This window comes from Thermobia domestica, chromosome 10 (assembly GCF_964235325.1).
Source record: "Thermobia domestica chromosome 10, izTheDome1.hap1.1, whole genome shotgun sequence".
NCBI lineage: Eukaryota > Metazoa > Arthropoda > Insecta > Zygentoma > Lepismatidae > Thermobia > Thermobia domestica.
In genome coordinates, this window is record NC_137463.1 from 233,189,575 (window position 1) to 233,215,521 (window position 25,947).

General features: G+C 34.5%; 1 protein-coding gene across 7 annotated transcripts in view; it reads right to left on the reverse strand.

Moving 5' to 3' along the window:
* Nucleotides 1–1,504: 1,504 nt before the first annotated feature.
* LOC145663078 (uncharacterized) overlaps nucleotides 1,505–25,947 on the reverse strand; it is a 29,346-nt gene continuing 4,903 nt past the window's right edge. For 6 of the 7 annotated variants that reach the window (XM_081729296.1, XM_081729295.1, XM_081729301.1 and 3 more), the window contains exons 2-4: nucleotides 16,331–16,533; nucleotides 12,607–12,965; nucleotides 1,505–6,713 (exon numbers count right to left, since the gene is read on the reverse strand). In XM_081729296.1, coding sequence (XP_081585422.1) covers nucleotides 5,603–6,713; nucleotides 12,607–12,965; nucleotides 16,331–16,402 — 1,542 coding nt within the window. In that variant the 5' untranslated portion in view covers nucleotides 16,403–16,533 and the 3' untranslated portion in view covers nucleotides 1,505–5,602. Of the gene's footprint in view, nucleotides 6,714–12,606; nucleotides 12,966–16,330; nucleotides 16,534–23,782; nucleotides 23,857–25,947 lie in introns of those variants that run through there. The other variant, XM_081729298.1, reaches the window with a different exon arrangement.

Sequence of the window (25,947 nt, forward strand, 5' to 3'; positions counted from 1 at the left end):
ATACCCTTACCAAAGGCCTGGCACATCTTCCGCCTCGCTGCAGCGGCATTTGACTCCTCTCTTTCCAATCTGTTTTAACACATTTTTATTCGTACTCTTTCTGCCAATTTTATCTTCTCCATCTTCCTCCAATTCATATTTCGAAGCTCTCAAAATATTTCTTCTCTAAGTAATGTCCATGTCGTTGAACCATACATCCCAATGTTCCATATATATATAGCACCTGATTAACTTCTTCCTTAGTCCAATGTTAACACTGCTAGTTAAGAGCTAAGATCTTTTCTTGTTGAATGCTTCTTCGGCTATGGTAATTCTTGACCTGATGTCTTTGGTACAGTAAGCATCTCTCGTCAGAATGCTTCCTAGGAACTTGAAATCATCAACTTCTTCAAGTTCTCTTTGTTTCACTCTGAATCGTAAGGATAGATCTCGTATATGACTCTGACTCATATATGAAAGAAAATGCTTCCTTTCCCGGTTATTTCCGTACAATGCTGTACAAAATACCTAATTATTACAAATGATAAAAATCAATTTTTGTACATTTATAGGAACTTTGGAATTAAGGGAACATTACACTACTAATTTTTGAAAACTACCGTAATTTTGCATTAAATATTCGTATTGTGTTGAAATACTGCATCTTCATCTTCATTCGGTTTTTTTTTTTTTTTTTGGTTTAAAGAAAGATAAAACTTTAGGGTTATTTCAGTCACATAATTTACAAAGTTCAAATATCTTTGGTTCTTTCATTTACTCTTCTTTTAATGAAATCAATTTTCAAAATTTGTTCACGATTATTTACTCAAAAAGTTTCCAGCATCATTGCCCATGATATGTCACCATTTTTGGGAACAATGTGCATCCTATGGTCCATAAGTTGCACTTTTTAAACGGTGTTTCTGTTGTTTTTATAACATCTATATATATGCTATTAGAATTTGTACAATCTTTATCTAAATTGTATAACATATTTTATACTTCCGTGATTAGTTGATTTGGGTTGGCATCTTGTTAAGCACCAAGATTATATATGACGGGGAACTAACGTGGGATAAAAACCACATCATTTCCCACCGGAAATTGAACCCGGTTCTCCCGCATCGAAACGTTCGCTAACCATAACCACAAGGGAGTTCTATACCTGTTTGAAATTCTTAACTACAGTGTATGTGTGATATGCAATTCACTTGAATTTTATTTTTGTCTTCTTTCGGGTTAACGTTCAACATAAGAGAATCACAAGAGCATATCTCGAGGACTGCTTTGATATGCGAGCCAGATTTTGAGAAATGCAGCTCTAGGTGTACATGATTTCCAGACAGTTGCAAGTAAAGGAAAAATCTCTCGCCTCTTACAGATATAGGTAATGTCCGCTATCAGGACCAATCTACTTACATTATAGATATAGAAGATGTTACGTCTTATAGATATTAAAAATATACAGACGTATCTGATAGTACGTCTGTTTATAGGTATATTTGGCTCATAAATCAAATGTTAATTTCTAACAAAAATATAGTAACAATTTTATTGTAGAAAAGTAACATATAAAGACAGGAAAAATAAACAAGTATAGGCAGAAGGCTTTTTTTCCTTAATTTTTCTTGTGTTGACCATCCGCAAATAAACATACATTGGGCTCATTTTTAAATAACAAATAAATACTTGCCCAAAATTTCTGGTTACAAAAGTTTCAAATTTAAGAAATAAAAAATAAAGAGAATTACACACTAGAATCCTTCGTCTAACGTTACTCATTGTCCTTTTCACTTCCATGGTAACTTATTAAAATGTCCTCTAACAGCCATTTTCCATGATGAGTTTCCACATATTTTATTTATAATAGAATATGCCAGAAACAACTCAGTTGTTGTTTCATTCTTTTTATAAAATACTTCAACGGTTAAATCGACAAGGGACAGCACTAATATAAGAATGTGCACCCTTTGAAAACATAATGATAATGTATCCACAATATTGCAATAACAAAAATATGGATGCAGCTTTCTTTACGTCTTTCAGCTGAAAAGCAGGTGTAGGACACCTCCCAAGAATTTTCTAGATGGCAGCACCTCCTGCACAATCAGACCAAGTCAAGAGATAACTGATAACATTATCCACAAAAACGAATGTTATTCTGAATATATCCTTTGCTTCTAAAGTATTTTTTTGAACAAATAAATAAATCATATATATATAAAACAACATATGCCCACACACCGTTCCGGCATAGTCCATCACATAGGCAAATACTTACTGGAACCATACAACTTTCTCTTCATTGAAGAACGAATGTACTTCTTCCGCCTCTAAAGACACCTTACAAAAACTAAACAAGGATTTCATCTCATATTTCCCAGTCTCAAACGAGAAGAGAAATTTCTTGAAGTAGTTTAACCTACAGATTTACGAAAGAATGCCTACAAAACCAACATGAGCACCAATGAAGACGTAAAGTACCAGATGTATAGCTCTGAGACTGCAATCAGAAAACGACAACTTCCAAGCAGAAACAGAAAAAGAAACTCAAACAATCTACAGCTGTGTGATAAAGGGAATCAACGGAAAACAAAGTAGAAGACGTCAAGGGAAAACTACAAAAACAGGATTCATTTCTCCAACATTACATGTATCCAATCCAGTAGAGAAGGGTCCTGGTCCTCATTAGAATACTTTCCCACAATCCTGAAGAAGTGAACCATCTCAGGTATAGATCCCAACTTTCAACAATACAGAATGAAAGCACCTGAAACACGGCGAGAGCACTACCAACTTAACTAATTTAAATTTGGCCCTACTGAGAATTAGGGAATTACACAAGAAAATGACAAATAGCAGCTTAAACAAGAACAACACTGAGAATTCAAATTTTTCTGAACATATACCAAAATTTAGCTTACAACGATAACGTTGTGTTTCATATATCTCGTTCGTAATCAAGGCAGCAGTGCTCACGCATTTGACAGAATAGAAGAAACAAATAATGTAAGCAATATCTCTGGATTGACACACACACACACACACACACATATATATATATATATATTGCTGTTTGTACGTTGCTATAGTGATGTAAACGGTTGTCAAGGAGATGTTTTATAATAATTAAGAAAATTGCCACGACAGTTTGATGTATGATTTTGAACTGTGATGTAAAATAAGTAATTTCTCGTCAAATATAGTGATTTAGAATTTTAGATTTGTGCATGTTTTAGTGTAACTATTTCTAATATACATAATAATTAAAATACATGAATTCAAATACGAACTGCGGCAATACATGGTAACAAGCTTAATGTATAAGATGTCTACTCACGATGATATATACATTACACACACAGAACAACAAAAGAAAGAATACATGTAACAGAAATCTCAAAATCTTCCTTACTTGCCTAACAGACATCTCGACACATGCATGCATTTCTGCCCCACATATGATTCTGACCAATATACCACTGCTGTTCCTCGAATTCGGTCAACGTTTTCCCATAGATTACAGAACCTGGTGAGTAACTGGTATATAGGTGGAATTTTAACACTTCATACGGTTTCTACCGATCTCTTGTATATATCAAAAGTTCTTGTTAAAATCGAGTAGAAATCTCGTGGCTATATGTTTAGCGTCAGGGCAGGAAAACTGGGTTCGATTCTCGGTAAGCTCATGTAGTTTGGATTCCATGTGAAGCTGTAGATCCATATAAAATCGGAGCTTGGAATGAAAGCTTAACTCCATATAGACTAACCGCCCAAAAACTGGGTAGTTACAAGGGGCGTTCAATAAGTTTTGCACAGATGGGTATAATATTTTTATTAGATGCAAAATGATGATGAATTTTTAAGTGAACATACCTTGATCCTCTGGCTACAAGACCATCTTGCAGCATCCATCTGCTGTGCCCTATCCATGCCTTGAATGTACTTTAGTAAAATTCAGTGGCTGACTTTTACACCATTGTTTCATGCAAGAAATGAGGGCTTTGTCACTGTCGAATGTTTTTTCCTCGCAAGTGCGTCTTCTGACGACCAGACAGGAAAAAATCCGAAGGAACCAAGTCCGGACTACACCGAAGTTGAGACACGACTTCCCATCTCATTTTCATGATAGTTTGCTGTGTCATCATGGCTCTGTGAGGCTTGGAATTTGTTATGATGGAGTTTGATGACTTTTACCTTGCAGCTTCGTTTTCTTGGTCTGGAGAATGCGTCGCACCTTATCCAGTGACAAACAGTGGCGTTCCTTGTTAATTATGGAGCCATGTTCCAAGAAGTCTATGAAAAAGATTCCCAGGAAAAGAAGGCCATAATTTTCTGGTCCGATCTGAAAAGTTTTTTTTTTTTTTTTTTTTCGTTGGATACTGGCGCGGTCCAATGTCGGAAGCAACTCCCTATGAGTGAAAGTGGCTGATTCTGCAATGACAACGTTTATATAATATTTATCTATAACAGCTTTAGGGAAAAAGTGAATTTAAATATCACACTAACTAGAAGAAGAAAAAGAAAAGAATAGTTAGTTGAAAATGTCCTGATTAATATCGATTTGTTTGTTGATAATTCCAAGTTTGTATGTTGACTTCTGTATTTTACTCGTTGTTATGGCAACGAACGGTACTTGTTTATCTATTATAGTAACGATGTAATGATTTTGAACGCCGAATAACAAGAGCCTATGTAAGTTTGCTGTGGTATTTGAGGCAAATATTGATACTATATTGAATATATCACGAAGTTACTCCAGTTAACGTATAATTATTTATTCCATAAATAGCTTAGAATAGTGTACATTTTAATTATTGCAAGAGAGAAAATAATCAAACTGTGTGGGCAAATACATATATAATATGGTTATAATTCATTACCAGGTTTGAACAGAAATTAAATTACCGATCACTGTCGGGTCCTGATGTATTCACTGTCCATTGTGATTTACCTGTGAACAATAGGAAGCAAAACAGTGTATGTTCACCTAAAATTTCATCATCATATTACAACTAATAAAAATATTACACCCATCTGTGAAAACTTTTTGAACGCCCTTTGCAATTAGTATTTATTGCCAATTTTCAATATGTAATATTCTCAACCACTTACATACTACATTACGGTTACGAGACCCAAATTCTTGCTTTGTAAATCGTCATAGCTGAATTGTTTACTACGCATGTGCATTCACAATTATTTTATTCATTCCAAAGTAAGTTACTTTCGTTAGTTTCGTTATACGGATCGTCATACTTAAGTTATTAAAAAGGAAAAATATATTCCTTGACAGCGGCAGAAACAAGCAATAAACCCTCTAAGCGCTGAGCGAACCATTTCATGCAAACTGGAAGCAATGCTCTGATACGTCAACAATTATACAATAGAATTTCTAAATTTGGATTACTTACCACATGTTACTTCTAAATCCGGTACATCATTTACCTATAGTAAGACTGTCCATGGCTTTGGATTGATATTTTAACAAAAGAAACACTGCTCAAAGCTTAAAAGTTATTATAATTTAAAATAAAGTGTGTTTTAAGCTTTGGTCAGTGTTTCTTTTGTTAAAATATCATTTACCTAGTTCAAGAGATAACGAAAGGAAACAAAGGATTCCCTATTTACGCATATGACTTTTTCTGTGTGTGCTCAGCGCTGAACTTGAAGCATATGACTTAGAACACACTTGACATTTATACGGTCGTTCACCTGTATGAGACCTTTGATGAATGACAAGAGATGTGCGCTGAATAAATCCTTTACCACAGCAACTACATGTATACGATCTTTCTCCTGTGTGTACTTTTGAATGTTGTGCGAGCAATGTAGATGTGCGCGATCGTTTGCCACATACTTCACAAACATAAGGTCTTTCCCCAGTGTGTATCCTTGTATGATCTTTGAGTGATTTCCGTGATACGAAAGTCTTATTACAAACATCGCACGCAACAGTGACTTTAGACACAGAATTGCCGGCAAATACTGAACCATGTATTTGAAGATGCTCTCTCAGTCGCTTTTTCCCTGGAAAAGTCTTGCCACAGACATCACACATACAAATATCATTTTTATGCTTTGTTTTGTGTGTGTGGAAAGTCGTATAAGAAACAAACTGAGCACTGCACACTTCACATTCATAAATCTTTTCACCTGTATGTTCATTCTCATGGATCTGAAAATGGAATCTTTCATAAAATCCTTTGTTACAAAAACGACAATAATACTTAGGTTCTTGTGAATGTATCTTTATGTGACGTTTTAAGCTGTGTTCAGATGCGTATATCTTTCGACAAATCGAACACACAAAATTTCGATTCTCTTCGTCATGAATTCGCATATGATTTTTTAAAGTCTCCGGTACTTTGAATTTTTTAAAACAGATCTCACACTCAAAATTTCTCGTAGTGCTATGTACCAATAGATGTTGTTTCAGAGTTCGTTTATCGCATGTTTTTCCACATATTTCACAATTTACGTAATGTTTCCGTCGCTTCCTTTTGGGTTTCTGTTGCAATCCTTCTCTTTTGACCACAATATTGAAACCATTTTCAGATTTCTTGAGAACTTTCCCCTTTGCACAAAACGTGTTGAAAATCTGTTGAAAAGAGTCACTGGAGTTCGAGTGCAAACTACTGCCACTGATACTTTGGTCAGTTGAATTAAGAATTTGTAGTGATGCTTTCTGACGAAACTTACGCTGGAAGACTGAATCCGTAATAGTTGTTTTCCTAGAAACACAACCAGAAAACTTTTATATATTTTCGAGTATTACATTGTAAACAAACTTCATTTAATTCAGTGAATTTACAAATAAACAAGTTAAAGGGAAAAAAATACACTTACCTCAATTTAATCATAAAACTATGAACAACAAAATTCTCTCAACATAAAATGAAAATCTTTGAGTTTTACGTCCCACGTTATGCCGGTTAGGCTAAGACAATGATGATGAGTAATGAATGAAAATGGTGGAATGAAGAAAGTGGGAGGAAACGGGAGAATTCCGAGAAAACTCACGCACACTGTGTTTGTCCACCACAAAGTTCACTTGGCGGGGGCTGGGATCGAACCCGGGACCCCAAGCACCAGAGGTGAACGCTCTACCACTGAGCCACCGCGGCCCCAAAATTTTCTGAACATGTATAATATTTTCTTTATTAATGAACTTTATTAGAATAAAACAAATAATCTGATATGTTTAAGAAGAAATATAAGATCTACTCCGAAAGAAAACAGTTTTTTAAATTACGAAATACGAAACTGTCCTAGACTTTCTGCTTGCCAATGCCATGTAATGTGATTATTCCCAAGAATTTTAACGTAATTACATCATTCTGTCTTGTGTCATTACAAGACTGACTGTTGGAGGGAAGTTATCCTGTACCTCTGGTAATTAAGTGGTATTAAGAAAAAGATGATTTCGGACGAACAGCGTGTGTGTATGTAAAATTTTGTTTCATATTAGGTAACATATTTCCAAAAGCCTTGAAAATGTTGCAGGAAGTGTACGAGGAAGCATGTATGAGTTGAACGCAATGTTATGAATAGTTTCAATGTTTCAAAGCAGGAAGAACATCCATCGAAGATAAGGCAAGACCTGAACGGCCATCGACATCATGTGGTGACGTTTACGTTCAGGAACTGCGCAATAATGTACGGAAAAATCGTAGTTTTATCGTCCAGGAAATGTCTGAGGAAGCAAAAATCAGTCCATCTTCCTGTCGCGTGATCTTAATTGACAAACTGGATATGTATTGTGTTGCTGCAATATTCAGTCCACAATTGCCAACAAGTGAACAAAAAGGAACCCATGTAGAAATCTGAGATGGATATTTCCGATTGTGCAAACACAGACGATAGCTTCTTGACCATAAGAGTGACGACTTGGTTGTATGGCTATGACGCTCAAACAAAGGCACAATCGTCTCAGAGGGTGGCAAAAATCTTCGGCGAGATAATAATAATAATAATAATAATAATAATAATAATAATAATAATAATAATAATAAATGTCCAGTTTGATCAAAGGTAAAATGGAAGCTCATTATTTTCTGTGGTTCTTGTGGCGTTGTTACTCATCACGAATATGTCCCACGTGACCAAACTATGAACGAAGAGTATTATTTAGAAGTGGTAAGGCGTTTGAGAGAGGCTGTGAGCAAGAAAAGACCAGAAGCCTGGAAAAAGGGAACATGGATGGTGTACCCTGACAAAGATCCTAGTTATTTAGACTCCACAGTACGTAGTTTTTGGCGAACAACAACAGAAATGTCATACACCCACAATCCCACTCCCCTGATTTGACACCACCTGCAAACTTCTTTCTATTCCCCAACTTGAAATCTATCCTGAAAAGTCGCCGTTTCCAATTCATAGACGAGATAACGAAATAAATAAATAAAATAAAAAATGCTACAAGACTCAAGACTATTCCAGCAATTGCGTTCCATCAGGGAAAGACGAATTAGGAACAAGTACTAATAGCTGAAAGAGTCATTTTAAAAGGGATAAATCTGAATAACTTTCACAAATAGTAAATATTACTATTTTTTGGACGTTCTGTTTCCTTCTGGATTATTATTATGATTAAGTATTCTGCCTTTTAGCATAATAATAACTAATGAGTTCTTATTTTATTATATTTTATTTTAGGTTTAGGTCTGAAATGTGCTTTCAACGTTTCTCGGTACTCAGCTTATTCTTTTAACTCCCAATATTTTCTTTATTTGTCAAATCATCCATCAATTTTCTTCTCCCTGTTCCTCACTTTCCTCCCATCTTTCCTTCTATGATGGTATGAAGAAGACAATTCCTTCGTAAGATGTGTCCAATCCAATTGATCTTGCTACGAAGGATGCTGGCTAAAAGTGTTCTCTTCTTTCCTATCCGTTTTAAAACATTTTCATTAGTTACTCTTTCTGTCCATTCTATCTTCTGCATCTTCCTGCAACACCACATTTCGAAGCTCTCTAAATATTTCTTCTCTAACTTCCCAATGTCCAAGCTCCATATATAGTACCTGACGAACTTCTTCCTTAGTCCAATAGTAAGCCTGTAAGTTACAAGTTCCTTGTAGAATGCTTCTTTGGCTATGACAATTCTTGACCTGATCTCTCTGGTGCAGTAATTGTCTATCGTCAGAATGCTTCCCAGGCAACTGAAATTATCGACCTCTTCAAGTTGTCTTTGTTTCACTCTGACTCGTAAGGATAGATCTCGTATATGAAAGAAAATGTTTCCTTTCCTGGTTATTTAAATATAACGCTGTTCTAATTATAGAAATGGTTACAAATGACAAAAATCAATATTTTTGTATATTTGTATCAACTTTGGAATTAAGCGGAATACTGAACTACTAATTTTTGAAAACCATCGTACAGGGTTGGCTGGTTTAAACCAGCTGATATGCAAATTAAGTCGTTGTATTTCTTTAATTTGGACCAATAAAAGTCGTTGTTAACTAACTTGAACTAAATTAGATCTTCTGTACTCCGTAGTACTTTGAAATTGTCCATATGTAATTCTGTATAATGGTTTCACTTGTGCAAATGTTTATCTGATTGTCCTTCTGAAATGACTCTTGACAGTTATATTAAGAAGCATGTAAACATCAGTACAACGTTATTTTTATTAGGATTCCTTCGTGAGTGAGTGTGAATCGGCAGACGTATCGCATTTATGGCCAATTAGTCCTGGTTCCGAGCTCAAATGGAGGACAATTTCTCTTAGATATAACTCGAGAAGCGGTTTTTATTCCGCTTTAAGCTTATGTGACCCCTTCCAGCATAACCCGGCTGTTGCATAATAACATCAAGGCGGAACAAACTTATTTCTGTCCATATATGATATGAATGTATGGAACAAATTATTTAAACCAAAAAACCTGGTTTAAACCAAAAAAAAAAAAAAAAAAAACCTGGTTTAAACCAAAAAAACAGTTTTTTTGTTTTTTTTAATAAAAACCATGGTTTTTGCCAACCCTGCCATCGTAATTCCATGACATTATGCATTAAATATTCGTATTGTGTTAGAAAACTGCAACTTCATTCGTGTTTACAAAGAAAGATAAAACTTTAGGGTTATCTGTTATCTCAGTCATATAATTTATAAAGTTTAAATATTTAGACTTCCCAAGAAAGGATTCACATTGATAAGTAGCCAATTTCTTGTTAATTTAAATATGATTCGTTGAGTCTTCTTTTTAATTAAAGCAATTTTTTTAAAAAAATTCACGATCATAGTACAAAATAAATAAATCAAGTGTTTCTGAACTACAGGAATATATGTGTTGTATGATCGCGAGTTAGTCTGACCAATGACCATCAGTAATACAGGCACGTTGCACACACACAGCTACCATAGCTCGCCCAGTGTTGAAGAGAAATGGGGGTATCGAAGCAGCTTGTTCGCGTGCGTTTCATGTAAGACTTTAAAATGGATCTGTCAGCTGCCGCATACGCCAGGCATTTGGGGAGAATGTCGTGAAGGAACGCACCGCCAAGCATTGGTTCCAGAAATTCCGTTCGGGAGATGTGAGCCTTTCGGATGAACCTCGCAGTGGACGACCACATGTGTTGGATAACACGTCTGAAAGCAGCCATTTAGGACGACCTAACATGTGATGAACTTACAGAAAGGTTCTATGTTTCCACTGAAACAGTTAGACTGCACCTGTATGGAATAGGAAAGTAATACAAGTTAAGAAAGTGGGTGCCCCATACATTGTCGGCAGCCAGCGAGGAACGAGTGACAGCCTGTTCCTTGCTCACTCGGCACACCTGAACACACCTATCTTTGATAGCGTGATCATTGGTGACATAAGTGGCTCCTCTATGACACTCTCCAGAGTACCAGACGTTGGTTGTCGCCACATGATCCTGTTTCTCACACCTCAAGACGATCTCTATACCCAAAATGAACTTCGGATTTGCAATGTGGACTGCGGAGGAACGGGAGTTCCAACTCAGCGACGACCACCTTAACTGAGATTTTCCAGGGTTTCTCAGTTTCACCATGCGAATACCTGAATGATACCATATCAAAGGCCCTGACTACTTCTACATTCTACCCCATCCTGGTCTGAGCAATAGATTTTTTTTAAACAATAGCTCTTCAATGTTTGCATAATATATGAAACGTGTATTAGATATATAAACATACCCTTTCTTTCTTCTTGAAAAACAGTTTTCCAGCGTATTTCTTGCTCTCTTCATACTCCCGTAAACTAAAGCGAAACAATCGAACTCGGAAGTATATTCACTCTCTGATAACCAGAGTTAAAATGTGTTACACCGGAATAGTTTCTATTTTCTCACTCGTTGAAAAGCAGAGAAACCGCCGCGGGCAGGGGTTGTTCAACATTCTTGTGATCACCTTCTGTTTATTTCCAGGAATCAGAAAGACGCACGTCGAAAAAAAAAAAAAAATCCTTTCTGAAACCTATAGTTGCTACGAATCTGTAGTCTTTCGAAGAGGTTTGAAAAAATTTTCTGAGTATGCCAACGATTGCAATCTCAAATTAGGGGGTGTTAAGTGTATATTGTGCAAATCTCTTGAGGGAGTGTCCATCGAAGTTCGGAGGTCTAAGGGGAATGTAGGGAAACTCCTGACAACATCTCGCAAAGGAATTTTCGTTTGTTAATGATCAATGGTGCATGCATGCTCATTTGTACCCATGTTTACTTCAAAGAGCTATCAGGAATATTTTCCATTTTATAAGAAAATTCTATGCGTAGATACTGCATGATTTTGAAACATATGTCTTTAGATAGAATATTTCAAGAGCATATAAGTGTGTATTTTTTCAATACTTAGCTCGAAATTTTATTTTCACCTGACTTCGGAAGCTTGTGACTCCCAAACTACTCATTGCCGGACATCAGTGGACAGGCACTTTACGACTTGGTTTCAGTTATAGAATCGTCTCGTTAGTTTTCCCCCTAGCTCGTAAACTCCATATACATTATTTGGAGTTTTTTATATGTGTGTTAGAGAGACAGAATCTTTACTCAATATAAATCCTGATTCCAGTCATCACTATGAATGGCTTACAATATTAACATATAAGAAATTTAGTATAAACGAACCCAATTACATGTTATGCTTGAACAACCGTGCACATTCAGTGGGTACCCTTTTCAAAATTCCTTCAACGTAGTTAAATATCTCATTGAACACTGAATTTCAGTTTGTTTTCAGATTGAGTTTTTTTTTTTTTTTTTCCTGCAAATGATGTTTTTAAAGCATAATGCACATTATGAAGACAAACAAAACTATCTACTAAATACATAGGCAATCACCTTGTATCCAGAAGTTAATTTAGTTGGTTATATTACTTTGGTTTCTTCTGGAGCACTATTGAATAACAGCTCCTCTAGTTGCATTCTGGATGCAAGATAAGAGCCTAGTAGATACGTATCCTATAGCGTATTAATAAACCTGTCTATTAATAGCATATTTAAACGTATTCAGCTTAGACCAGTGGTTTCCAACCATTTTTGACTGACGATATATTTTACTGAACGTCTGAGACATCGCGACACACTTAGACACAATCTAATCATAACAGTGTACGACTTCAGTAATTCAATTGCGAATCGAATGTAAAGAAAATACACTTACACACTTGGAGACAGCCCTTTACATTTCTTGCTTTTATCTGCATTATGTGATGTGGAAGTATCTGTACTTGATTCGCATGATACGTCTGCAGGTAGTTCTAGTTCTTCATAACTTGGTTCATCCTCAAGCGGTGACTGAGTATCAACGTCTTGCGAATTACAGTCATTATTGATATCATTAAATTCTTCTTCTTCCTCTACTACAACTTCTGACTTTAGTTGTATCTCGTTAATTTCGATCCCTGATTGAGAGCTTAATTCACTGTTTGCAGTTTCCTTCCCTTCAGGATCAGGTACGAATCCAAGTACTGCTTTCTCTTCTTCGTAATGGTCATCAAAAGTCTCAATTTTTACTCTTACCTGTAATTATTAGACATATTAGTTTTCATTGTCTTGCAATTACTTGCTATGCAAAAGTATAAAATTCCAACATACTTAAGTTAGTAGCATTTTTTCTGACACAAGTTTATTTGTAATTATAAATGTTGAGGATTTACTTGCGAAGAAGGGTTATGAACGTGTCACACGGACTTTGGAATCAAACATAGTTCATTCGAAAAGAATAACAAAGATATGTCCAGGGACAAAAAATTACGTACCATGGGCAAAGGAATAACACGTTGTGGCCCATTCACCTATGTAAGGCAAAGTCGCACATTGTATATCATTGATATTACGAACTGTTTCTAACTTGTAGCGTAATTACAGAGACATGAATCATATTGGTCTATAATGTACAGTCGGGGAAAAAACACGGGATGCCCGTATTATTCTGCTCGACTTTTCTGAAAACTTCTATACACTATTGAAACATTAACATTAGTATTCATTAGGTCCTAGCAAGTGTTTCGTATACACAGAATTGTTTTCTTTATAGTTTTTCTTTCTTTTCTTTTTTTGGTAGGTACTGAAAATATGACGTAAGAGATATTATAGTCTAAACTTAGGAAAAATTACTAAATTTCTAATTTTAAAAATTAACAAATATATTAGGAAACAGTTCGTAACTCGTACTGGTTTTTAATGTGCCAGGTACACACTGAATCTTTTTTTTTTTTTTTTAATCAGCCTTCCACTTTTTCATTTGTTTTAAAAGCATACACAAAATTATGCAAAACCAATTTTTGGATTTTATTTTCGGCTCCGACTAAAATTCCTTACTCTAATAAATTGTGTTTATGTTTCTTTTAAAGCGTTCAGAAAGACTTTAAACCAGGTGTTCTGTATTGCATCCTTAAGATGTTCTTTGACACAGAATGTCAAATTTCTTTTAATCATATCTATATTGCGCCCTCTCTGCTGGTCTAGTAACTATCACGTGAGCCTTTGGTACAATTGGTCCCGGGTTCGAATCCTGGTGGGAAAGTTTTAATGAAAATTTGAACACATTGTGTTGGTTCGAACTGCACCTTAATCTGCGGGTCCACTTCACATTTCACATACCGTCGCGTTCCTCTGAACTACACGTGAAGTTTCCTCAGTTAACATAACAAACGCTAAACTTGAACGTATGAACAAACAAAACAAAACTTATATAATTTTCCAGACAACTGCATTTTATCTCGTTGTTTTCAATCTCGAAAACAGGTAGCGCAACCCACTTCTTAACAGTCTCGTCTCCAAATTACCTAAATTCTAAATTCCTTTGACCTAATTGCACCGATTTACATGGATACAGAATATCTATTGAGACTACAGATTCTCAGTAATAATCTCTCTTCCTTACACTTGATTCTCATTGACAAAGTACCTCGCAATAATAAATTTTCCATATATGTTTTGGTAATTAATAAAAGTGTGGATTTATCATGAATACGCTGTAAACCTGCACTGGGCTAATGATGGACACCAAAATTAAACTTACTACTGTATGTCTAATGTTAAAGATCAAAATATGGTACACAGTATATCGTACTTGGAAGATATCGTGTACAGCACGATGAATGGTGTAAAATAATAATAGGTTTTGGACATGAGATATTTTGAACTAACTCGTGGAAATGACAAACACTATTTATTTGAATTCGTGCACAATGAATTCTCATTATCAGATGAATGTTAAATTTCTTTCAGTGTAATTACAGTTTATTTACAGACATATTTAGAGATACTTTTTCCCTGGAATCTGGAAAGTCCTCAAAGCTTACCTTGCTGTTCTTGGCGACATTTGTTACAGATTTATGATTCCTGTTACCCAAAAATCAACGTTGCCACATCTCTCTGTTGCCCCTTTCCTTTGTCTTTTAAAAAATGCTGAATTTTGTTTCTTTCAATAAGGTCTATACAAGTGTTACAGAAGTACGGCAACATTGAAGAGAATGACAGCGCACGTGCTGCCTAAGATTGCCCGAGGGTTGTGTGTGGGCAAATGGGTAGTGGTTGGGGCAAGAGATCTCTAAGTTTGTCTGCAACAGTAAAAGAATTTCTATTTTGTGTTGACTTTTTTCTATTATGTATTTCTTAATGAATAAACATGCAGATTGTTCCTTTGTCCACATTCCTAAAGATCACTTTATCTTACGTCAGTCTATTCACACTTAGCATTTCATCAGTCAGTTGCCGATTCATTGAACTGGGAATTCAATAACCGAGGTCTTCTAACGAAATCGATATGGGGCACGCTAGAGGACACGTTGGGAGAAAGCGGACGATATTAATCAAAGACGAGGATGTAAAAAGTAACTCTCCGCGACGTATAATTCGACAACTTATCAAAGTCTTAGTGAATGACATGTTGATTTGCGTATTCTTTGGTCAACAGCGAGAATAATTTCGATATTTAAAGACGTTCGTGATTTGTTTTGTTCGCGATTTATTATTATTATATATTCGGATTTTTCGCATTTGTGCCCAGTTTAGTTCGAGCCATCTGGCCGCTCATAACTTGGATCCCATGTTCCTGAAGAAGGACTACAAAACACTGAGAGTTTCATCGATGAAGGATCACCGAGAGTTCTAAGCAAAGGATGTGTAGACATTTACCTAAATTCATCAATTGCTCTTCAACCCTTTTTTCACCCTCTTCCAATTGAAAAGCATTTAATTTCATTTATAAAGCAAACGCAGGTCACGAGCCTCTGCTCTCAAGATTTTAGTTTATAAAATCAGATCTAAAGCCCCAACTTCTTAATTTCATTTGTGTTGCATCTAGCTACAAGAAATGATGAAACCGTACTGCACAGTACATTCGCACATTTATCGAGTATGAAAACAAATTGTGGAATAACGTTTTTTTCGTTTGATTAATAAGGCATCGTTTGTCAATCAGATTTACAAAAAACGAGATCGACACTGACCTATACACTAGCTTGATGGTTATCATAAACTGTGTTATTTAACTCCCTGTTTTATATAGTAATTATGCATTCTTCAGTCTGTCCAGTTCTTTCAAGTACACAGAAGGACAACAATCTTAGGAGTGAACATCGTAAGAAGAAAAGGAGCAACCAATTTCGCCTAAGGATGAGATGTGATACAACTACGAGATATCACTTAAAGTCAAATGGTTATGCTTTCTGGGCAAAAGGAGATGTATGATTAATGAAAGTTGTGAATGATGGAGAAATTAACTTTTTTGTGCTCTCTCGCCGGAAATCGAACCAGGAACCATGAGCACCAAAGACACGCGCTAGCCACTAGACTACTGAGTATGGCTGAAATATTACAGATTTTTAAAGATATCAGAACAAAATTAAACTTCAAATTATACTGAATAAACAACTTACATTCAGGGGCTTCGAGAAGTTGTGCGTCTCCGTCTCCGTTGCAGATGGACTCTCCTCAGTGGTGTCACGCATTTTTGATCAAGAGTTCATTCTCGTATTGTAGTATTGTCTCTATCTTCCTGTTCTTGCTATCTCATTTTAATGCTTATATATGTCATATTCCATTCAAACATTCTGCCAGAACAAGCAGCAAACAGATGATCCTTAAGAAATAAAGTATATACATATATTCCAAATTGCTGTGTACACTATATAAAACAGAATATCTCACTAATCAAAGGAGATAGATGTGCCATTTTCGTTGGTCTTATGCGTCTTAAAGACGTAACTGTTCAAAATGACCAACTTTCGCCACAATACATCGTTGATAACGACGTAAAACAGAGATATATTCGATTGCATTGTTTCTAACGATATAGCATCATACATGTGCTCAATTTGGTCTCAAATCTTTGTTGTTTTGTGATTGTAGTTTTCCGGCATAGTCTGTGTTCTTTACATTTCCCCAAAGAAAGAAGTTTAGAGGGGGTCAAATCCGGATATCAAAGTGGATACTCTGCGGCATTTCTTCTTCGACTTGTTAATCTCTCAGGGCATGTGCGATGGAACACCTCACACGGAGATGAAATTGGGGTGGTATCTTATGGTTAAAAGTAGTATCCACCTTTATTGTCATAAAACATGACCATACGACAAAGAAGTTGCAGACCTATCTCCTTTAATTAGTGAAATACGAGGAGGATGCCGAAAGTTTATAGATATTCTTTGAAAAACCAATTTCAACTAATCTGATCCTCTTCCTCTAGAGCAGCGTTTCCCAACCTTTTTCAACTTGCGGCACACTACGGATGTAACTTGAATTCTCGCTGCACACTCATAGATATTATTATTATTAGTATTATTATTTCCAAATATAAAATACCATGGTATTTTTTTCTGTGATTACTGATCTCCTTCTCACAGAGATGAAAGCTCGAGCACTGGTTTTCCCCTATGTTAATTCATTATGAATATTTTTTATTCTAATTTTAAAATAGAAAACAATTGCAATGAAATATAGGACTCAGATTTTTAAAAATACGCTTTCTTTTCCGAAAACTGTATTCAACCTTTCACGAAGAACGAGGATCACTAGATAACGAACTAACAAACAAATGTCTTGTACTTTTAAGTTTGCTGTTTTAACCAAAACCGGTGCATATTATTGCAATCACATAGCTTGCGATGCGTCAAAGTCAAAACAGCTGTTGAACAGTGTTGTTCTGTCATTCACGTGCGAATGAGTGTTCTACAAACGTTCACTTGACGCGTACCGTACAAGTGCTTCCATTTCTCGGTGTTAGTATGACTCTCAATTGAAGCGTAACATAGCAGCTAACCGTGGAAATGTGTACAAGCCGAAATACTGTCAGCTACACAGCAATAGATGTAGAATAATATATTACAATTACAGTAATTTTTTCCATCGTAGAAATTCATAGTAATGTGAAATACAAAAATATATATGTTTTTCCTATGTCTTGCAATTTGGTTGCTATAGATTTAATAATTTTGTTTCGATTTCCTCGCGGCACACCGGTTGGGAAACGTTGCTCTAGAGAGTGTTTTCACTCAAAAACAGTGCAAAATTGTTTTAAAAAGGAAATTTTATACGGAAATAGGAAAAATTTCCCTCTTATATGCAGTACTGGGACAATCTATATACTATCTGCAAGCCTGTTTCATCACCTTTCAAACGAGATATAATTTGTAACATAACTCCAACTACAGGGTGTGCTAGAATGTTTCAAACGAAAAACGTCAAGTGCAAGAGGCAAAAAAGTTATCCCCACCCCTATCTCCGGAACGAGGGGGAATAGGGGGAATATATATATATATATAAAAATAGGCAGTGGTCGAAGTAAGACGGTATCCGGTAGTATGCAATATCGCCTCCGGTTTTCAAGTGATGAAGGCATACCGTCTCTGGTTTTTCAATGATTAAAACATATCGTCACTGAAAAGCAGATGCTAAGTACCTTTAATGAATTCATTTTTTATGAATTCACAAATTGCTTTGCAAGAAGAAAGATTTTATTTCTTATTTAGAAATAATTTCTAAGTTGACAAAACCGACATTTTTCTTAAATTTTCCCTACTTTTGCTCTTAAAATGAGATGTCTTCAAAGAAGTTTACCTTGTTTATATTTTGATGTACCATATTAAATTGTTTCTTTGTTATGTATGTGTGTATGTCTTCCTGCCTTAATGCATATAAATGCCATGTTTCGAGCACGGGAGGATTTAAGAGTTGTCTGCTCTGGGAGCGATCTTTCAAGTGTTTGGAATACCCTACAGTCGAGTGAGAGACCGGGAGTTTTCCCACAGGAAATTGTTAATACCCTCATTCGATTTTTGAGCATTATCGTGTAAAGTTCCCTATAATACAACATAAGGGGGATATATACGGTGTTTCAAAACAACACCGACAACGTTTGGGACATGGTTGGCTGGTTTAAACCAGCTGGTTTTTTTAAAAGAAAAAAAAACTGGTTTAAACCAAAAAACGAAAAATGTTCGTGAAAGTGTAAGTGTTCGTAAAATCTTGATGAACACACATTTGTGGGTTATCGCGTGTCACTCCCGCATATTATTCGTATTATATTCAGACCTAAATTCCCCATTCATTACTCGAAGAGATTATACTACAAAAGCAACTTTCTTTTTTTTAAGTTTATGAATGTTTCTTTTGTGATTTTTATAGCTTATTATTGTTATGCAATTGCAATCAAAGAAAAATTCTAAATATTGTTTCGTTTTAATAATGTTTACTATTGATAAAATATATCGAAAGACTGTACTTTTGGAAAAGGGGGGGGGGTGATACAAACCCCATGAGAGGATTTACTGATATCAGAAGTATCTTTGATATCTATTTGTGTATAAATGGGTCAGAGCCAAAGTGGATTCAAATAATTCTTATCTTTATTCACTTTTCTTACTGATATGCAAATTAAGTCGTTGTATTTCTTTAACTTGGACTAATAAAAGTCGTAGTGAACTAACTTCGACTTAATTAGTTCTTCTGTACTCTTCAGTATTTTGAGATTGTCCATATGTAATTCTGTACTATGGTTTCACTTGTGCAACTGTTTATCTTTTTGTCCTTCTCAAATGATTCTTGACAATTAGACAATTATATTAAAAGTATGTAAAGATCAATACAAAGTATCAGGAGTCCTTCGTGAGTGAGTCGGCAGACATATCGCATCTGTGGCCAATTAGTCCCGGTTACGAGTTCAAATAGAGAACAATTTGTATCGGATGTAAGTCGAGAAACGGCTTGGACTCCGTTTTACGCTTATGTGACCCCTTCCAGCATAACCCGGTTGTTGCGTAATAACACCAAAGTGAAACAAACTTATTTCTGTCCATGTGTGATATAAATACACACAGCAAATTATTTAAACCAAAAAAAAAAAAAAAGAAAAAGAAAAGGTTTAAACCAAGAAACCGGGTTCTTTTGTTTTTTCAATAAAAACCATGGCTTTTGCCAACCCCGGCTTGGGAGCTGATTCCTGACACCACGATAAGACAAAAAGCATAGACCAACCTGGATCACAAATGCTTCCTCCCAGAGTTATAGACTGCCAAAAACATGAAAAAATGAACTTCAAAGGTCCATAGCTCCAAAACTATGGGACCTATCGTAGTCGGGTCAAGACTTTATTTAGGAACTAATATGTGCGTTATCCAAAAATACACGTATCAAAATCCTAAGGTACTCACGCAACAATTTTTATGGAGGGACTTTGGCTACGGCCATATAAGTTGAAGTACTCACTAACTACCTCTATAAAAAGTGAATCTATATCCGACTACGGTAGGTCACATAGTTTGAAGCTATGGACCTTTAAAAATCATTTTTTCATGTTTTCAGCAGCCTGTAACTCCGAAAGGAAGCATTTGTGCACATAAGTTGGTCTATACTTTTTGTTTTATCTTGGTGTCAGAAATCACCTCCCAAACGTTGTCGGTGTTGTTTTGAAACACCCTATATTATATATATATATATATTCAGAAAGTTGTTGGAGGAATCAAAATCTCTCCATATCCCACCCGCGTTACTACAGAGAAGCTCTCCATTAGTTTTCAGTCATTATGTAAATAGAAGTGCAATATTTCAGGCAACATACCATACTCTCACTGCATTTCAACATTTAGATAGGCGATGTATCGAGTCAAAATCGTAATAAAAACATGCCACCTGTGCTTTTTTCTTCACTTCGAACCAGGGTTGGCTGGTTTAAACCAAGGTGGTTTAAACCATGGTTTAAACCAGCTGGTTTTTTCAAAAAAACCAACTGGTTTAAACCAAAAAACAAAAAATGTTCGTAAAAGTGTAAGTGTTTGTAAAATCTTGATAAACACACATTTGTGGGTTATCACGTTTCACTACGTATATTATTCGTATTATATTCAGATTTAAATTCCCCATTCATTACTCAAAAAGATTATACTACAAAAGCAACTTCTTTTTACAAGTTTATTTTGTGATTTTTTTGTAGTTGTTATTATTGTTATGTAATTGCAATCGAAGAAAAATTCTAAATATTGTTTCGTTTCAACGTTTACTATTGATAAAATACATCGAAAATGCCGTACTTTTTGTGTGTGTGTGGTGGTGGTGGTGGTGGTGGGGGTCATACAGACCCAACGAGAGGCATTTAGTGAAATAAGTATCTTTGGTACCTATTTATGTATAAATGAGTTTGAGCCAAAGTGGACTCAAATAATTCGTATCTTTATTCACTTTTCTTATTGATATGCAGATTAAGTCGGTGTATTGCTTTAATTTGGACCAATAAAAATCGTTGTTAAGTAACTTGAACTAATTAGTTCTGTACTCCGTAGTACTTTGAAATTGTTCATATGTAATTCTGTGTAATGGTTTCACTTGTGCAATTGTTTATCTTTTTGTCCTTCTGAAATGACTCTTGACAGTTATATTAAGAAGCATGTAAAGATCCGTATAACGTATTTTTTTTTTAATCAGGATTCCTTCGTGAGTGAGTCGGCAGACGTATCGCATTTGTGACCAATTAGTCCTGGATCTGAGTTCAAATGGAGGACAATTTCTCTCGGATGTAGCTCGAGAAGCGGCTTTTATTCCGCTTTAAGCTTATGTGACCCCTTCCAGCATAACCAGGTTGTTGCATAATAACATCAAGGCGAAATAAACTTATTTCTGTCCATATATGATATGAATATATAGAGCAAATCATTTAAACCCTAAAAACCTGGTTTAAACCAAAAAAACCGTTTTTTTTTTGGTTTTTTAAATAAAAACCATGGTTTTTGCCAACCCTGCTTCGAACACTATTTAAATGGCTTGACTATATATAGAGGGCTTGAAAAAATCCACTCGCGAGTACTCTTTTACATTTGGCGAGTAAAGTCCGATCAATCAATAACATTAATTCAAGAATAAATAGCAAATGACGCTCTTTTATTTGTAAGATACATGGCAATAAACAAAATAAAAATGTATTGAAATATTTACTGTGTCGCAAAGTGATTTTTGTTCATTTGTATAAACCCTGACTGCAAAATGGTCTTGCTAATATATCTTTTAGCTGGCGAGTACTTTCAAGCAACATTTTTCAAGCCCTCTTTTTCTAAATCAGAAAGTGGGCTTTGAATCATTGTTTCTTGTGGGAGGTACTAGATAGCTCTGTGCAGATTCACTTTAGGAAGCTTATCAATTACGAATATAAATAGAACGTGCAGACATATGTCATACAAAATAGTGCCAAAATAATCCAACCTGTTCTAGATAATAATAATAATAATAAATAAATAAATAAATAAATAAAATAAAAATGTACAAGGGTCGTAGCAGAGCGAATTGGTGAGTCCGTGCGTAAGGGTTAGTTCGAAGGGTTGTTGTTGATTGTTGTTGAATTTCAGTTTAGCGTCCCTTTCAGCAGCGAGGCTATGTGAGACGTGGACCTACTGATTAACGTGGAATCCGAACCATATGAGCTCCCGCCGGGAATTGAACCCGGGTCTCCCTAGTTCGAAGGGTGTAGGCAGTTAATGACGGTTGGGTTATACATATTGTGAATTTTTTTTGTGTTGTGTTTAAATAAAGGGATGAAATTGTTTGTTGACATAAGAAAGCTTTTTTCCGTCCACTATTTGAAATGCACGGGAAATGATTGATTTTTGTATGTTATGCGAGAAGTTATTAAAGAGAAGTAATAACTTTATTATATTGATATTTATGTATTTTTAATTTAAAGATTTGTGTATAGTGTAATGATTGGGTAAGCTAAATTTTGTTAGATTATATTAACGGCATTTTTGGTTATTGTATTATTGGTAATAATTTAGGAAGGGACACATACCTGCTGGATTGTTTTGCGTTTTGGCGATATTTTTTTTTTACTTTTTAATAGCTTTATGGATTAGTGTTTGTTGTATTTTAATAATGATTATAATTAGAGATTTTGTTTATTATATGGAAGCACTTGTTGGTATTTGGACTTTATAGAGAATATCTAATGATTGTAGATTATATAAGTTTAGAGTTGGATTTAGTTTTTTTTTTTTATTATTAATTGTTAACTTTTTTTGACTACTAATTTTTATTTTTTGCTTTGAGTTTTTTAAGCTTTGGATTTTTTTTAATTGTTGAAATTTGCTGCATTATTTTTTATTTTTGTGTTGTTTTATTTGATTGATGAAACCTTTTCGTTTTTTTATTGTGGTTTTGTGATTGAAATTTTTATAATGCCTGTGTTTGCAATGTTGACAGTTTTGATATAACCAAAAATTTTGTAGATGTTAAAAAAATTTTACAATTTCTTTTCATATTACGTTTTTTAAATTTTTTAAGTAATATTTTTTATTATAATAATTACAACATTTGTTAAATTGTGTTTTTAACGTTATTTAATGATTATATAAACATAAATATAAATACAATGCAACGTGCTTTTGTAATGTTTTTGTTAGTTTGCAGCATTTTTTAATTTTATTTTATTAATTTGAAATAATGAGAGTTTTGAATTTTAACAAAATATAATTTTAATTAATTTAAATGAAAATAAAATAAAATAACTATTTAAAATATACTTTGGGCCACAATATATCTTCCGTTCATTTTTAAAATCTACTGTTGCATATAACAAGAAAAAGCAACTTAGTTGCACTGGACCATTGTCATAGAATAGCAATTCACTTCATTGTGGCATCTTTATAGCATAACGTGGGTATGTCCATTGTAACTCACGTTACGTAATGGCGGATGTTTTGAAGAATACTAACCACAAGTAAACTTAAAAGCTCTGCTTTTGTTAAAAAAAAAAAAAAAGTAAAATTGTCATATTTATACAGAAAACTACCAACTATCGTCATTTTATATGATACAGCAAGCCTAGGAAAAAATAAAATAGTATGGGAACTCACGTTACAAATTTTTTCCCTACATTCAGAGGCTGTGATTTTTCAGTACATTTTCTTTTGCCTTGGGATAGCTACGTGCATCAAATTACTATGCAAGAAAGGAAAACATATAATTTAATTATGGCAAAAATATTAAATTTTTATTTAGATTTTATGACTACTTATTTTAATGGAATGTGCACAGAGTCGGGCAACTCACGTTACATTTGTGAACGACCTTTTATTATTAAGTATAAGCAACATACATTTATAATAACTTGAAATAAGCACAGTTTAATTAGGTTGAACATTGAACTTTACTTTAAGACAAGGCTTCATATTAATATCAGTTATGTACAATTTTACTTGGGATACCAACATAGAAAAAATAAGACCTATGTAATAATAAATAGAGCTTATATAGTATAATCAACATTAAAACTTAGTAGATGAAATTTAACCCACGGAAAAATAACAAAATAAAGATTCCCTGAAAAAAAAATCAATGATGCCAGCTACAAACAACTATATTTTTATCAAAATAACAACTTGACTAAAAATTATAACGATATTTTTTTCATGAATTTTTGTCCCTATTTCCGAGGATATGCCCGTGTTCTTAAAAGCATTAAATTTTCCATTACGTTTTTCTACGTTATTTTAGATGTGAGAGGCAGACGCGCACCAGATAATATACGGTATTATTGATGTTAAGAAAGGTCCAATACTACGAGACAATATGCCTGTGTAGTATTCAACCGCTATTGATTTGAAACGACGAGAAGTATTGGATTAAAAAAAGAAATACTCTCAAGTATATACTAAAAAAATATAGACAGAGAACTCGAATGTTTTTATAACAAAAAGTATAGATGAAATGTGAGATCAAATTTTTATGCTACAATCAACTCTCTGCTGAAGAAGTACAGGATTATTAAGAAAGTGTATAAAATCCCACATATTTTGATTACTTGTATACATTCCTCTTTTGAAATAACGGTGCTATACAATTTTATGGGGCACATTTTTGAAAAATTCACCGTAGCTACGTATTTCTATAGAAATACAAATTCTGATTTCTAAGTGTTGTGTTGTAAATCGTGACACCTAATGATCTAAAAGGTGTCCAAAACTGCTGGAATAGTTACAATGAATGGTCTCAAGTAATGTACTGACAACAATGATATTGTCCGTAAACTGTAAGGAAATTATGATGAGGCAGAGATCGGAGAAAATTGAAGCAGAAGTTTGAATAACCGGACATTGGAGAGCACAAAACGTTAGGATTTCAAGGAATCTCTCACATGTGTAATAAGGTAAATATACAAAATGCAAAGTGTTCTCTAGTAAGATCAAGTGAGGTGTTAAGTATAGAAAGTGAACAAAGTTATCACAGAAGAGTCGTAAAGCTGTCATACGCAAGGCATATGATTTCATGCCATATATCCCTGTCTATGCAAATACTCATTGTCACTGATGCATATGCTCGCTACAGAAGCACTCCAGCGCTGGAGGTCGAAGCCCGATCTTGTGTTCCTGCCCTGATTCGGTTAGAATTGTAGTGGCCACCTAGCACAAGTTGGTTTGCTAATTTGTGTCTTGTACTGCTGATTTTATGCCATATATGCACACCTTTCATTATACTAAGTTTTTCCAAAGTCAATTTGCGTGCAGTTTTACTATACGGATCTAGAAATGGGTAAATTCGCGGGAATATATTTTTCGGGAATATTCCCAGGGAAAATTCCCCAAAATGGAAATATTCCGGGAATTTATGTACAAACACAAAGAAAATTGAATTCTATTACTATATTATGATTTCAATAATAAATTCGTTTCTTATCACCGTATATTATTACTGTTATGTCCGGATTCTTCAAAATGTATATTCTGAACGGGATTATGTTATTTTATTAATATTTTATTATATTTAGAGAATACGATAAATGTATTTTTACTTACAATATGTTCTATGCAAGTAAATATTTGGAAAAATGGTATAGTAAGTCCACACACTTTTACACCGCTAAACAGTTTAAATTTATATGTATGTGAATTTTCTAAACTTGACTCTACTATTGATATTATGAACATATTAAATTTTTATATGTTATAAACAAATTAGGTTGGGTAACTGTCAGAAGACATATATATCTCACCATGTCTCAGAAGACACATTTGCGCATACA